Source organism: Harpia harpyja, chromosome 1, assembly GCF_026419915.1.
Source record: "Harpia harpyja isolate bHarHar1 chromosome 1, bHarHar1 primary haplotype, whole genome shotgun sequence".
Lineage (NCBI taxonomy): Eukaryota > Metazoa > Chordata > Aves > Accipitriformes > Accipitridae > Harpia > Harpia harpyja.
In genome coordinates this window covers 92,797,685-92,813,467 of record NC_068940.1, presented here as the reverse complement: position 1 = coordinate 92,813,467, position 15,783 = coordinate 92,797,685, and the positions used below count along the sequence as shown (strand labels likewise).

Below are 15,783 nucleotides of genomic sequence, written 5' to 3'. Positions count from 1 at the left end.
TCATAAAACAAAATATTAATAGATTTATTTATATTAAAATGCCTTGTATGTAAATATCTCCAGAAATAGAAGAAAGTAATAGCTCAGCCTGTAATTCAGTGTAAGTAATTTGCAAAATTGACCAAAAGAGAGAATTAAGTAAATCAGATGCTTAATTTTCCTGTTTTCAATCTGATGAAAAGTGATTGACTAGCCATTTGAAACAATTACTTTGAGTGTACCTGCTTAATTTTTAAATTGGACATTTTAAACATTTAACTGTTGAATGGACTTTACTAGGCAAATTTATTTGAATGCTTGGTATGGGATGATTTTAATTCTGTATTGCTTTGTAATGTCATTTATTTTTTCTTACCACTTTATAATGGCAAATCAACTGAACATTAGAACTTAAATGCATTTAAATATTTGCATTACTATAGCTTGTCTGAAATTTATAGTCAACTAGTAACAGGCTTATAATATTTACTGTCGTCTTTTTATGCATTCCTTAGACTTAGAGAGTGAATTATCCAGTTAAGGTTGGAGAAGGTTAGTGCATTAAAAAATTGTTTGGGTTCCCATTTCAATTTGGCTTGTTAAATTAGTTTGCTCTCTTCACCTCTGACATAGTAGAGGACTTGCTGAAAAATCTCCCTCATGGATTTTTGGGTATTACAGTAAGTTTTAAATGTGCCTGAATATGTCAGAAAGTAAGTAGCGTCCAGAACATGTTTGTGAAAACATAAGCCAAGAGCAGAAAGAGGAAGGAGGAGATGAGCTAATTATTCTAGTTGAAGCTGTCACTTCGTGAAAATGAAACTGTAGAGTTTTTGAGATTTCTTTATTCAACAGGAATGATATAAAAGCTGGTATTGAAGTCGCAGGCCTTCCTAAAAGGACAGTGGCGATTCCTTGGCAAGAAGCTCGGTTGTTGAGGGAACTGGGATGCTTCGTTGCCTGTCTTGGGATGCTGTGGGATGTGCCTGTTATCCTTTCTTCAGCTTGGTGCTGCAGAGAGCCAGTATTCACTTGTTTTCCTTCAGCGTAATGCTGTTCTTTTGCATGAGTATGGACCATCTGTTGCTTGTAACTTCATGAAGAGTATTAAGATGAGACTTGCTTTTTTTTAATTTTTTTTTTTATTTTTAGTAGCTGGTTTCAGCAATTGGAATGCTGCTACTGAAATGGAAGCTTTTGATTTCAAGTTCATAACACTAAGAAAAGCTGCAAACAGAGGCACGACACTAAAGCAATTTATTTGTAAAGGAGGGAAAATCACGTGTGGTAGGTCAAGTTTTGCAGGCTAGCATTGCAGTTATGTTCTAGAAGTTTTTGTCTTGGATTTAAGTGCTATAAAAGGAAAAGGGTAATTGCCAGTTTCGAGGAAGCTATGTTTTCTTTTAATTGCGGGCATCCTCGATGCAGTGTGTTCTCATTGCATGAAAATAAACCAAAAGCATTTTTAGGTGGTGGATAGGGAAGAGTTCTGTAGTCCTTGCTTCTCCCAGCACTGCAGTCTTACCCTGTTGGAGTGCACTGACCCCCTTTTTTTTTAAGTTTCCTTTAATTTTGAACACTTAAACAAATACTGCCATCTGAAAAAAGCCATTTGTATAAGGTAACATTAAAATTTAAGGTGTCCTCTGGGAAGCTGATATGCATTTTGGTAATTAAAAGTACCTTGTGAAGTATAGTAAGTTTGCTTTTCATTGCACTGCGTTCAAGTGCTCAGAGGCCTGATAGTGTATCTGTGGCCTTTGTTGAAAATGTTGACTGTTCGTTCATGAATGATTAACAGGTTGTTTTATTTAAAGGCACATATCTGCTTCTTACTGTGCCAGTATAAAAACTACATTCTGAAAAAGCTGTGTGTACAGTCTCTGTTTGAAGAATGTTGTGTGTTGATCCTAGAAACTTTGTCCTGCCTGCATGAAACTCTCTTCCTTATCAATTTGCAAGGATTTAGTGGCAGCAGACTTTTCTGTGAGACTGAACTTATATATGGCAGATTTCTAAAGTATTAAAACACATAGCATTACTGAGCTCAGGGAGAGGTCCTTATATTCATAAAGTTGTCATAGTGCTTAATAGGCTGTACCATTTTCATTCAAGATGTAGCATCATAGAATTATTTCTGCTTTCTAATTTTTCTTTATCACATTTCTAGCAAGAGTCCTTCACTGTTCTTAGCAGGAGAAAGCAACATGAAAAACTGTGAAATCCATATCAAATAGCAAATGAATGTTGAAATGTTTTGAGTATAAGGTGTTTTGTGTGTGCATGTATGGGCCTGTTGAAGGACGTGTTCTTGTGATTCTGATAGTGAGAAAACAAAGAGTCTCTTTTGGTAGATTTAATTCCATGTTTATGAGCATTTGGAGCTTGTTAGTGCAAAAGTGAAGCTCAGGGAGTGAAGTTCTATCTGGAAGTCCTCAGGTACATACAGAGCTGTTTAGTGTTTAGCATATATTTAAGTTTCCTTAACGGTGTATGTCTGGTTTTGGGAAAACACTCATGGAAGTGGTCAGAAACTATTTTGATCTAGATAATGCTTTCTCTATTCGGATTTATACATTGGTAATGAGTAATGGGTTTGGTAAATGAAAGGAATACAGTTAAATTAATATGCTTCTTGGCTTGAAACTATTAAAGGTTTTTGCAGAACACAGTCTTGGCACTTAATAAAACAGTCATCTGAAATGAAAGGAGATGGTGGAGGGCCGGGGAGCTCTACGGGGACACCTAGTGGGACCTGCCTCTGTGCAGGACTCTCCTTCCCAAGCTGCTGGGGGGGAGACGATTGACCTTCCTGCCGACACTGATGTAGAAAGTACACTAAAGTTAATTTCAGGAAACTTTTGAGCTTTCTAAAAGCTGTTTTTCTCATCAATAAATGAGAAATTCTTCACAAAATTACCCTTGATAAGGTTGGGTGCTGTTGAACTGAGCATTACTGTAGACGTAACAACGTACCTCCTTGTGTGGCTCAAGGTATGAGGAAGTATTATTGTATGTTACGTGGTTATTTAAAATAGTTCCTGGTAAGAAAGTTGTATCCCTGAAAGACGTACTTAAGCTAAGCTGTGTGTTGTAGTTAGATTGATGGCTTTGCGTTTTCTTATGCTTTGCTGAAAGCAGTAACTTACAGGTGCCTTTCAAAAATCCTGTAATTCTTCCCAAAGAATCTGTCAGAAAAGAGTGCAACAGGGGAATGGAAGTAGCTGGAGGCTTGGTTGGCAGGTCAGTTAGCTGTCTTGTTTGTTGTTCAGGACAAAAGTTCTGGCTTCCCTCGAAAACCAGAAATTGGTATATTGAGTTTGGAAGTACTGAGCATTCAGAAGAAAACCCCTCGTTATGCTTTCATATCATGTTACTGTTTTAAACTTAACTAGTATGCTGCTTGAATTATGTGGCAGTACGCTGGCTGTGAGCTTCCAGTATTGGCTTAGCACATACATGTCCTGCAGTTTCATCTGGAGTTGTTCTGGTTATAATGCTAAAACCGTTGAAAACCTCAGTGTGAAACCTTTGAGCCATATTCCTATGTGTTGCTTGAGAAACTGTTCTAAAAACTATATTGAGCATTCTGTGTCATAGGCTTTCTATTTGGAAAACACTTTTATTAATACACAGAACTGTTCTTTTAATAATGGCACTTCATGTCTTAATTAGAACAAAAAAGTAACTGGCAAATGCAGGCCAGACAGCAAATCCTTCTTATTGCCTTGTGTGGAAGAGCAATTGTAGGAGGACTGGAGTGTTGTGCAAGCCACTGGCCTCCTGCTGCAGCAGCCAGGGTGTTTGATGGTGCTGCTTTTGCCAATTGCTTGAAATAGAGGAAGAACCTGAAGGTTTGTGCATTTGCCGGTGCAGGTGTATGTTGTTGCTTCAAACGACAAGCTCAGGGGTTTAATGGCAGGATGATTTACGTGGGAAATGCAGCTCTGCAGGCCGATTGGGAAATGAATGCAGAAACTGCCTCTTGAAAGAGGAGACCTCTAGGCTGCTCTCCCAGCATCCCAGGGAATCGAGGTTCATCCCTGAAGACAGTGGAGTGATGTTTCATTCATAGTAGCATTTTTTATGGTGTTACTGCTTTCAGGAGCAACTCCACCAAAGGCGGCCATTCTACCCTCCTCCTCCTCAAAAAAAAAAAAAAAAAAAAAAAAAAAAAGCTGGGGGTTGGAGACTTGGATAGTAGAAAAATAGTCTCTTACTGCTCATCAAATTTTGTAACAGTTGTTTGGTTTTTTTTCCTTTGAATTAGGTAGAGGAGGATACTAATTGGTTTTGGCTCTCATTTTGCCAGTGCTGCAATTTTTTTTTTTTTTCCCCCTCTTGTGGTTTGCCTTAAACATACTGTACTTGCTATATCTAGTAAGCTGTGTTTTCTCTTTTAAAGGCACACAAAACAAGTCCATGCCTGTTTTAATCTCATTAAGTTCCTCTCTAGCCGTTTCCCTTTTGGTTGTGCGTATTGCCCATATTTGGTTCTAGCTATGGTGCAATCAGTTTATATCTGATTGTGTGGTATGCTAAGCTGTCTTGCCTGAGCAAACCCCGATAATTTATGATTAGATGTGGCCTAGATTAGCAGCTTATGATTTTAATGTTTAAAAGTACATTATAAAAGATCTTTTATGTAATGCAGTGTGTTATTTTTTCCTGTGAAAGATGCAACAAGAGGCACAAGGACTTGCCTGCAGCAAAGGTTCTGAATTAAAACAAAGCAGGGGGAAGGGATGGTATAAATTATATAGTTCCTTCCTTTAGAGTGCCTAGATAATGTGTCCTAAAATACAGAGACGGCAGTGCATTACCAGGAAACTATTCGATTTGGTTTAATAACAAGCTGCTTTCCCAGTCTTATAATCACAGCTCTTATATTCTGCCTGGTATGTTTTATATACTTGTATTATACTTTAAAAATTGAACATCTGAAAGTCTATTTCTCTCCTAAACACTTTAGTGGCTTATTTGAAAGTACTTGTGGTTTCAGTGAGTGCCATGGACTCTTAACCGTGCTTTCTGCTGGCCTTCATGTTAGCAAACTATTTATTAATGAGAAATTAGGGTTTTGTTTTCTTGTTGGTATTTGTTGTTCTACTTGTGTACATGTATATGAATAAAATTAGGTGGATAAGAATATCCACTTAATTGTTACAAGAGGAAAGTGGTAATTAGAACACTCAGCGATATTGCCTAAAATATTTAAATAAGCATCTGTTTGGAAAGGCCTACAGGTAAACTGTCCAGGTGTTTTCCAGAGTCTCTTAGTCACAACATTGTGCTCATCTTTCTAACTGAACTGTCTGTTTAGATTTGCCTGAGAAGATAGAAGTGCTGCTTTACATTCACCATCATCTGTACTAGCAGTGAGGGGGCAAGGTTGGGGAACCATCTTTGCTTAACAAGTGGCATCTCAGAAATGCTACGCATTGTCTTGAACAAGATCACATTACTCACAGTTCCTGAGCAATACCTGAACTGTAAAGCTGAAGTTTTTCAATAAGGCAAGGATATAATTATTTTCATGATGATGCCAGTGTATTTCAAATCCACTGTAAGACATAATTATCAGCTGTCATCTGGAGATATGCTGAAAAATTGTTTCAGTATAAAATAAATATAGCTTGTGCTATCTACCTTATAGTTAATAATTTCATGTTTTCACGTCCCAGCATCTTGTGGCTGTCCTTTGTGCTTTTGTACTTAACAACAAAAAAGGGAGTTTGTTGGTTTGTTTAACTACTGTAATATATTCTGATTTGCAAGGGAGCATTCTAAAACTCATTTGCTCTTTAACAATACATTTCTTCTCTCAATAGCCAACTACTCCACCAAGCCAAGGGAGGCCTGATTCACCAGTTTATGCTAATTTACAAGAACTGAAAATATCTCAGTCTGCACTTCCACCACTACCTACAAGTGCTCCAGTCCAAATAAATGGGGAATGGGAAACCCATAAAGATACGACAGGACGCTGTTATTACTACAACAGAGGATCACAGGAACGAACCTGGAAACCTCCACGGTGGGCCCGAGATGCAAGCATTAATAAAGGGGATTCCCAGAGCCATGCAGATCATGAGGTAGTTCCTTCTGAGATCACAAGCAATGAGATTGTAATGCATATGAATGCTGTTTTGCTATGGAATTTGGTATTGCTGAGTTTCGAGGTGTCAAGGAGTGTCTTCATTTGTCTTTCTGGTCATGTGTCTTGGTATGAAGTAGTAAACAATTTAGCTTTTCAGTCGCTTTTGTATACAAGAATGCATACATGAACTGTGTACAAGAGTAGTAAGTTGTAAAAATGCCTTACAGTCCCTCAGCAGGTATTGCAGCTTTTCATTTAAAGGTAAAGGAAAACTAAGATATTTTGAAACTAATAGGACTATAAATGATGATTGAGTAAGACAACCATTCTAAGTTCTCTGACATGGAGTGTGTTCTCTTTCCCAGTGTATTTGCCACATTTTTGGGGGGAGAAGGAGGGGGAATGTGGCAGTGCTTCTAGCAGCAGGATTTATGGGGATGCATTGAAAAAGGCAAGGGGAATTTTTTATTGTTATCAATATCAGTTAAATACACAGCAAAACAAAGGCAGGGGATATGCAGGTGTTTGCTACTGCTTGGTTAATGCTGTGGCAGTAAATTTGAATATGAGATGCTTTTCTTATAGAGGAAAATATTTTTGAGGGAGGAATTAAGATGGATTTAGAGATTAAGATGGATGTAGAGAACTCCAGAGTTCTGGACTCAAAACCAGACTTAATGGAGTTCCACAGCAGTTTCCACCTGCATCAAAAATACTGGTGTAATTGAAGCTTCTATCAAATTAAAATATATTGATTTTTATTTTCATACTTAGATTTATACTATTAATAACTTATATATTCTATGATTCTTTTAAAATTTTTTTTTTTTTAAAGTGGCATATGTGACTGTTCAAACTTGAGTTTTATTTAATGAATTCTTGAAGAGGTGGAATAATCATAGTGAATATAAAAAGCAAGTTTAGCTGGATAACTTGTTGCAGCAATTTATTTAACCATTTGCTGAAGAGATTTGAATTTACACACTTGTCAATGATTTCTGCCTTGGGTAGCTGTAGAACAATCTAGGAGAAAGGGCAGTTAAAGGAGAAATATTTTGTTATCAAATTGTGTTAACTTTGAGAAAATCCTTTTCTTCGTTCTGTGAATGATATTCTAGAGAATAGGAGAACATTAAAATTACTGTGTTAGAAGCTCTGCCTAGCCAAGTGTCTAGGTGCAAGGGTAGCAAATACTGATGGGGGGAGGAAATCCACCCTAGCTTTTGGCAATTAGCCGTAGGAGCTTTTGACTAAATTACATTCAGGCCATAAACATATTCTTTAGATAGCACAATGAATTTTTTTTGTTGCTTTTGCAAAACTTTTTGGCAAAGCTTTGCTGCAGACCTTGCTTAAGAGAGTTGAAGATTATCATGGGGTTATTTATGTTAAAAGATGATTTGGGCTAATATTTGAGGCGCAGATATATCCTGTGCAGCCAGTTGCTAGGGAGAGCCAGACAGTGGTGTGTGTTTATCTGAACTGCAGTGATTCAGATAAAGCAAAGGAATAGTTGGGAGATGGATATTACTATTTAAATACACTTAAAATAGTGCTTTAAATACACTTAAAAACAGTACTTGGGTTAATCAGTTTCCTGATTGAAAGAAAAAGCAAACATTTATCAAGAAATCTTTTACATATTTCACTTTTATATACCCTCTTCAAATATGTATAGTTTAGGTGGATTTCCTCCTGAGCCTATCAGAATGTTTAGTTTTAAAATTTAATTGTGGACTGCTCAGAAATTTTAGATTGCTGGAATCCCTGTTGTAGAAGTCTACCTCTGGGACGGTAGTGCCAGAAACAGGAGAGAAAGGAAAAAGGGACCCTTTCATTGCCTTTGGCAATGGCCTTCATAGCAGCTGTGACATCCGCAAGCATTTAAACAGCCAAATTTTCTTGCCACAGGCTAGTGGCAGCAACAGGTAAACTGGTGAAATGTTTGTAGTTGTCACTTTGGTATCTCTGCCAATGGTCTATTAATTTCTCACTGGCTGTTCTTTTGCTGGATAAGGCTCTGTTTTTAGTCTGGATAAGGTGATTGCTTTTTTCAGTAGTAACTTTCCCTGTAGCAAGTGTAACTGATTTTCTGTTGTCATTCTTCCTTCTTTTCATGGAAGGACTTCCAATAGTTCTTTCTCCCTCCCCATCTGCAAATGATACCTCTGACTGTCTCATAGCTCTACCACAACTTCACCACCTGGTTGCGTGTTTGGAAAGTTTGGTTTTTTTTTTTTTTTAATTTATTTTATTGCCCATAACTTATTTCAGCTCAGTTCTTCCGTTTATTTGTGATGCTTGAGGTATCACAGATTGGCCTTCAGACAGTTAGATCTATCAAGCTTTCGGTCTTAGTAAGACCAATGGATGATGCATGTTTTGGTTAATTTTTAACTAGACATAAGTTTGCATTTCCAGTAGCACAAGTTCCTTAAGTAATTTGTGTCCTCTCTGACTGGGTTATCAAAGTTTGAGTCTAGGGAGATATATGTTGCACGGTCATGTCAATCCACTTTCCAGCAGTTGTGTTGTTTTTGAAGCTGCCTTTTTTTTTCCTTCCTTTCTTTTCTGTTCTGCATTTGGGAGTATACTTCATACTCCACTGTTTGTGTTCACCTTTGTTTGACCTCTGAGTACTTAAACCAAAATATTTAGAGTAAAGGTTGAGATCCTAGCCTAAGCTATAGTAAAATATAGGACATCCCAAATTTTGTCTTGTGAAGACTTAGAGCAAATATGCCTTAATAATTAGTAAAACCAGATTAATTTATTAGAATGAAGTTAAGTTGGCTTTTATACGCTAGTCTGAGTTATGCTCCTTCCCTTCAGATTTAGTAATAAAAGAGCATATGCAGGAAAGTTAAGTGCTAGTTGTATCTCTACTGATTTGTCCTCAGAGCAGCTTGTATTGTATTAGGTGGCAAAATGGCAAGATGATGTAAAAATGAGAACTGTGAATGATTATATATTCTAATATATGTGTAATATATTAGAACATGAAATGGCTTATAGTTGGTCTTAGAACTATGTGATTAAGAAATTGAATTTTATTGGATAATTAGGAAGGGGCAAAATTGTACCTAATTTGTCAAAAGTTGGTAACAGATGCGGCACAACGAAAACAGTTGTAGGTTATGGCAGTTATTTGGATGGGGTGGAGGGAAGCAGTAAAGTCCTGTCAACAGGGCCTCTAGGAAAGTGTATAAGATTTTGGAATTACAGGTAAAATTTATCAGAGGTAGTGACTTGTTAATGTATTTGAGGAAGGAGTGCTTAACTGTAACCGGGAGAAATTTGTCAGTAAAGTGATTTAATTAAGGTGTACTGTAAAAGGAATGAGATGTTGTCATATCAGAGAAGGGCAAACTTCTAATACCTAGCTAGGAGACCATAATGTGAAGTAGAGACCAACAAATTAACCAGCAAGCTGTAGAAGAGCAACAGGATTTCATTTAAATTGAAAACTACATTTAAAGCATGTGGCTAAGATGCAATTTTGTTCCCCGTTTTTTGTTTCAAAGTAAACAAAGGGTAATAAAGGGATGCTAGCTCCTTTAATTAGTAAGTATTCTTTCTTAATATTTTGATTTTTAGAAGTAGTAGTAACTTTCAAAACTAGACTGGTTAAGTGATAGAAGAGAGACCATAACTGTTCCTTTTTTTATTAAATGCATGGTGATGAACTGGTCTCTGCCCTCAGGAATTTTCCATGTAAATGGAAAAAAGCCAAGACAGAAGTGATGATGTGGGCGACCTTTTCTGTAATTCTCTTTAGTGTCACAGCAAAGTTCTTAGAAGGTGTAAGGTTGGGCAGCTGCCTTCTTAAGATGGCTTTATTTAAATGTGATATAGTATAATTGGGGATGGGACTGAGAGGAAAGCATGGATGCTACATAAAAAGCATATAGGCACTTAATACTGAAAAAGTGTTGAAAGTTAAATTGAAAGTTGTTGAACGTGGTTTGGCCAGTGTTCTCTAACCCCTGTTGATGCAGCTTGAGCAGTTGTTCCTACTAGCTGAAGGACAAGGAATGCCTTGGCTTGGCAAACTTTGTAACAACTCAGGAATTTTGTTTAAGTTTAGGTCTGCAAAGGTAGGTGATAGTAGTTAAGTCTGGAAGCATCAAGACTATTGTTATATGGTTGCCTTACAGATAGACACATTAACAGTCATTCTTACCGAAAAACAGTGTTTTTCCTAGGAGAATTTTCATTTTGAAGTCTTCTGTTTAGTTTTACATGTCTACAGTGTTTCCTCAGTATCAGGAGTTGCTTGGAAGAGGCAAATACAAATGCATTATGTTATTTGGCCGTAATTCCTGTTAATAATGTGCCAAGTCTACTACTTTGAACATATGTCAATGCACTTAATATTTAACCATTAAAACATGATGTAAACTTAAATATGTGTATACAATATAGCTATCTTATAAAACAGTAGTTCAAATGGGGCCAATAGCACTCTTATCAACTCCTCAGTCTTAATTCTTCAAGCATAAAAAATGGGACTGAAAACTTTTTTTTTGCCCCAGTGGTTAGAAATTGGCACTTCAGAATTTCATGTTACCCCATGTGCTAGAGAGGTAGCAAGAGAGGCAGCATTGTTTAATCTGTAGTTTACATGCTTGCCTTCTGTAGGCTGCAGAGGATGCTTACATTTTTTTTCATGTTACTTTATTAATGATCTGAACATTTCCCATGGATTTTGCTGTGTTTGGTAGGCTGGCTCATGTCAGTATAGGCAGTTTGTGTCACACAAGTGGTAAGGTACTCAGAAAGGTAACAGCAAAAACCTATGTAATAATCATTTGGAAATGTCACTAAACACATTGTCTCTAAAACCACTGACTCTTTAAAACTGGTGAGTTTCTGATACCTGGATATTTTTTGGTAAGATTTAAGTTGATCTGGGGAGGTTTTTTTCTAGTTTAAAATTGAAATTCTGCCTTTCTTCTGCTTTATAGTTTTCCTTAAAACCCTTATACTTGTGTTATTGAACCTTAGTCAATAGTTAACTATTGTAATTTCTGAATAGCAGGATGTGTTCCCTCTTAAGTGTTATGCCTCCTACTAGCCAAGGATCCAAGATAGTGTGAAAGAAAATCTGCACTGAATTCCTCAGGAGACTGTGGCATAGAGATATTGTTGTGGGAGATAAATGCAGGGAGATTTTTTTTTATGCATGTAATGGATGCTTTGAATAATACTACGATAAATTAGCAAGGAGATGAACAAGGTGTATGAGGGAACAGAAATTGTTTGACAATTGTTTGACGTGTGTGTGCAAAATCTGTTTTCTGCTTTACATGTCAAACTTGTTCCTTACATTATAATTCACTTCTACCTTCAGAAAACGATCTTACACCTCAGCTAGCTGTGCCTGGTAGAAAGCGTTGCTTTTGCATTGCTCGTTGTCACACGCTTCAGAGTTGGGAAGAGGAGAGTGGAAATTCCTAATATTTTAGGATGCATTGCACAAGTACTTTAAAGTGCTGGGACCTACAAAGGTGCAACTGGAGTTTCAGGTTGTCCTTAATGATTATTGTGTTTCCAGATACTATTTGGGAAGGGAAGAAAAGGATTTAGGTATGAAAGTTGGGATGTTGCCAGAAAAACAAGGTAGCAGGTCTCCCAAGTTTTTTGAGGCAATGCGGATTACTAAAGCTAACTCTCTTCATCATTCAGTAATGTAAATTTGTGGGAAATAAAATTTAGATTGAAAAAAAAAAAAGGCATTTAAATTTAAGTAGCTGAAATCTGGTATAGTAGAATTAAAAAAAAAAATTATCAGTATAAACCAGTTGTTCTGAAAATACTTTGAATTGCCTAGCAATTGTCAAATATTTCTGTACTGTAAAAATGCATCTCTTATTCTCTGATGTAAGATATGAAAATATGAACTTCCTGAATTTATTACTATTCTCTTTCTAGTCAAATAATCTTTGATCTTTCAGATTTTAAAGCACTTTCATTCTTAAAACTGCCTTGTATGTTTCTGACTACTTGTAGCATCTTTCATCAGAAGAAAACGACCACAGTTCTTGTTACAGCCAGTCAGATAGTCAGTATGGTTCTCCTCCAAAGGGTTGGTCAGAAGAGTTGGATGAACATGGTCAAACCTTATATACCAATGACTATACTAATGAAAAGGTACTTTTTCCTTCTTCTCATCACATGTTCAAAATCTTTTCCACTAATTCACTGTTAGAAATGCAGATTTTGTTTCTAGAAGTGGAAAGCATACCGCAGCAGTATCTCCTTTTGTTTTTTAAATATGCACGAAAATTTAGCAACTGACCTGACTTTTTTTTTTTCCTTATGTGTGTTCTTCATTATTTAGAAGAAGTTTTCTTATTTCCAGTTGGGTATCAGGTTATGTTAAATGAACATAGAATGTATAATTTTTTTTAATTCCTGCCCTCCCCCATCCTCTTAGTTACATTTCAGGAATGAACTTCATACCAATATAATGTTTTTCTTACTGTCTTTTAAGAGCTGTTCTTGTCTACGTAGGCATTCCAGTTAGGATGGTTTCGAAATGAAAATAATGCTGCTTTATCAGTTTCATGGTTTACTAGAGATTTTCAGTACTGCTTTCAGATGTAGACAAACTTCTTAATTTAACTACAGCTGTATCAGCAGATTTATGTTCTATTCTAATCATCTAATTGCTACGGACAATTTACTGTGATTCTGAGCACATAATAAAAATTTCTCCCACATAGGATAAGTGACAATATTTGTTTATAAAGCAGTCCCTTTTTCTAGTTGTTTACTAAAGTTGCATTTTGTTTTTTTAACTTCAAAAAGTGTTCATTGAAACAGTAGTTTGTCTATCATATTATAGCACTACTTCTTTTCCAGTTGATGTATGCAAGTTTTTTTGAAAGAAGTCTTTAAATAATTGAGTTTTATGTCAGTTTTGGAACTTTATCCTGCTCTCTATTTCTGCTAAACATCTGTAGAGCACGTACTTATGTTTTGGCAAATATGCAAACTTTTTTTTTAATTGCACTGGGATTGATAGGAAACAGTGTTTCCTATCACAAACAGTTCATTGGAAGGCAATCTCGTGAAACCTGCTTGACCCAAGAGCCTTACTGTGAGTGTTTCTGTGCATATTTTTGTGTGATCTTGTAGACTTTTGCTCATTATGATTCTTTCCTTTCTGCATAATGAGTCACAGTTGTCATAGTTTTACCTCTTTGATTGTGGGACTTGCTTATAGAGGTTACAGAAATTATATTATCTTCATAATTTATTTAGGAACTGCATCTCATATTCCTGTTGTCTTAAAAATGGAGTTGTTCAACAAGTGCGGTTATCTCTTAAACTATCAGCAGTTGCTGGTTGAGCTTCTTGTAATTCTGTAATCTTATGTATAAAATCCTTACACAGGTATGATGCAAAGATTGTGCTTCCTTAAACTGACACTGTAATGTCAATAAGAGTGAGATATGCCATCTTCAGAAATATCTGTTTATCACAATCTCTTGTGTGATTTTGCAGCACAATGTTCTGAGGCATTACAGAAGGAAAAAATATTCGTTAACCCAATTCAGGAAGCTGAAAACTGTGTTGCTCTCGTTGCTAACTAACCTTGGTTAGTTAATGGAGGCTGTGCACTAGATGCTGCTGAAGTGGATGGCACTTTATTAAAAATTAACTTCCAATTCCAAGTATGAGAGAGTTACTATGTTATGACTGTCACTCTGATTACATTTCCTATCATCGCATTTTTCCTACAGTGGATAAAACACGCAGATGAACAAGGTAGACCATACTACTACAGCGCTGATGGTTCCCGATCAGAATGGGAGTTACCTAAGGTGAGTGACCTAAAAAAGAAACTTTGACAACTTGGGGCTTTCCCCTCCTCCTCAATAAAAGTTCTATGGGGCCTTTAATGGGAGTTATTCACAACAAGAGGACTTATGTATTGCACTTGGTTATTTCTTGCATTTTTGTGGAATTTCTGATTGTGAAGAGAAAAAAATATGCTCAAGGACATGAAAAATAGATGTAACTATTCAGATGTCAGAGAAGATCTTGCATCTTTGCTGAACTGAGCTTTTCATGCAAGGCAGAAGAATAGTATCTGTGATTTTGCTGTGATAAAGAAAACCTCTATAGGAAAAAAGAAATTTTTTTTTTTTATTTTTACTACAAAATGTTCCTGAGAAACTGTAGTCTATTTTTATACCCTCCAAAATGCTTATACAGACAAGTGTTGAAAAACAAAAGTTTCAGCAGAGTTTTGTGGTATCTTTGAGGATGACACAGTTTCACCAAAAGTGTGTTCTGGTATTTATTAATTTCATAATGAAAATGGGAATTTGTAGGAAAGTGCCAGAGCTAGGGACAGTTGGTAGTCTGAGGATGTACCTAATACTATGTAATTCTCACTTTCACTTTGAAAAAACTATAGGACATTTGTCATAATGATGTAGTTGTATATGTCTTCCCTGCTGTTAGGATGTTTGTTCAATCCTACATAGTAAGGTCAGCATTAAAAAAAAAAAAGTTTCACACAGAATTGTGTGCATAAGTGTATGAAAGAGCATGTTTCTCAATTATTGTTTCATCAGTCCAAAAACCTGGTGTCTGAAGTCACTTCCACTTATAAAGGAGCAACCCTAATAGATAGTGCTTTCATAATACTTGTGAGAAAATATTTGCATTGAAATTTATGAACGAAGCTATATACTAGACTGTTTTCTTATGTTGGTAAAAGAATTGTATCTGAGTCACTGAAGAGTTGAGTTAGCTTTGTGAATTCTCCTATGTTGGTCTGATGTGTTAGATAAATTTTGTAACATACATAAACCTAACAATCTGTAACTATTGGTTTTAAAAAGCTACTTAGCTATTAGATTAATTGGATGTCTGAAAATCTGCTAGACCAGGTTTTACTAGAAGCAATTGTTAGTTCAGTATGTATAATGGAAGTGAATTTTGGGAAATAATGTCTTGCATACTTCATTCTGTGACTTCTGCAATGCAGAAAGTTTTGACTGTGAAGAAGTTGCTTTCCACTAAAACAGAATGGATTTGCATTTGAACTAAATAGCAAATTAAGTTGGCTTTAATCCAACTGCAATAAGTCACAAAGATAATCCAGAACTGCTACATGAGGCATATTAGCATACAGGGATTGGGTCTAGTATTTGTGTGTTAGTCCATGATATTCTAGTGGTTCTAAACAGACATCTGAGCTCCGTTGTACTAACAGCCACCTACAGAATGAAATATAGCCTCTGTTTCAGAGTTTGTGATCTGATATGCTTTAGTTCTTGTTTACGTGAAAATCATCACCTATTGCTGTTACAAATTTTCCTTGAAAATTTTCTCATGAGCCATTTGGGCCGAATGTACTCTTTAATTCCTTCTTGAAACTAGTAAATCTTGGGTGGCAGCAAATGTAAGGTTAACAGAAGTAAATGAGCAATTGACTCTTGTATTCATGATCCAAGAGCCTATGTATTTCCAGAAATCCTTAGCTTTCATCTTTAAATGCTGTGGAATAGATTAAATATTTCAGCAAAAGATTTACCTGGTTTATGTAACTATATATCTGAAGAGCATACAGCAGAGATGTTACACTTGTGAGTAATTGAAGCATGATTGAAGATTAGTCTTTTGAAAATCTTACTGAAGCTGGTTCCAAAAGTGCTTAGGAACAAATGAATTGGAAAGACAAT

At 36.1% G+C, this 15,783-nt stretch overlaps 1 protein-coding gene across 12 annotated transcripts in view; it reads left to right on the top strand.

Annotated features, from left to right (window-relative positions):
• ARHGAP12 (Rho GTPase activating protein 12) overlaps positions 1-15,783 on the top strand; it is a 103,794-nt gene that overhangs the window by 52,298 nt on the left and 35,713 nt on the right. For 7 of the 12 annotated variants that reach the window (XM_052805717.1, XM_052805764.1, XM_052805754.1 and 4 more), the window contains exons 3-5: positions 5,811-6,074; positions 12,092-12,232; positions 13,831-13,911. In XM_052805717.1, coding sequence (XP_052661677.1) covers positions 5,811-6,074; positions 12,092-12,232; positions 13,831-13,911 — 486 coding nt within the window. The remainder of the gene's footprint in view (positions 1-5,810; positions 6,075-12,091; positions 12,233-13,830; positions 13,912-15,783) is intronic. The other 5 variants (XM_052805791.1, XM_052805782.1, XM_052805773.1 and 2 more) reach the window with 2 other exon arrangements.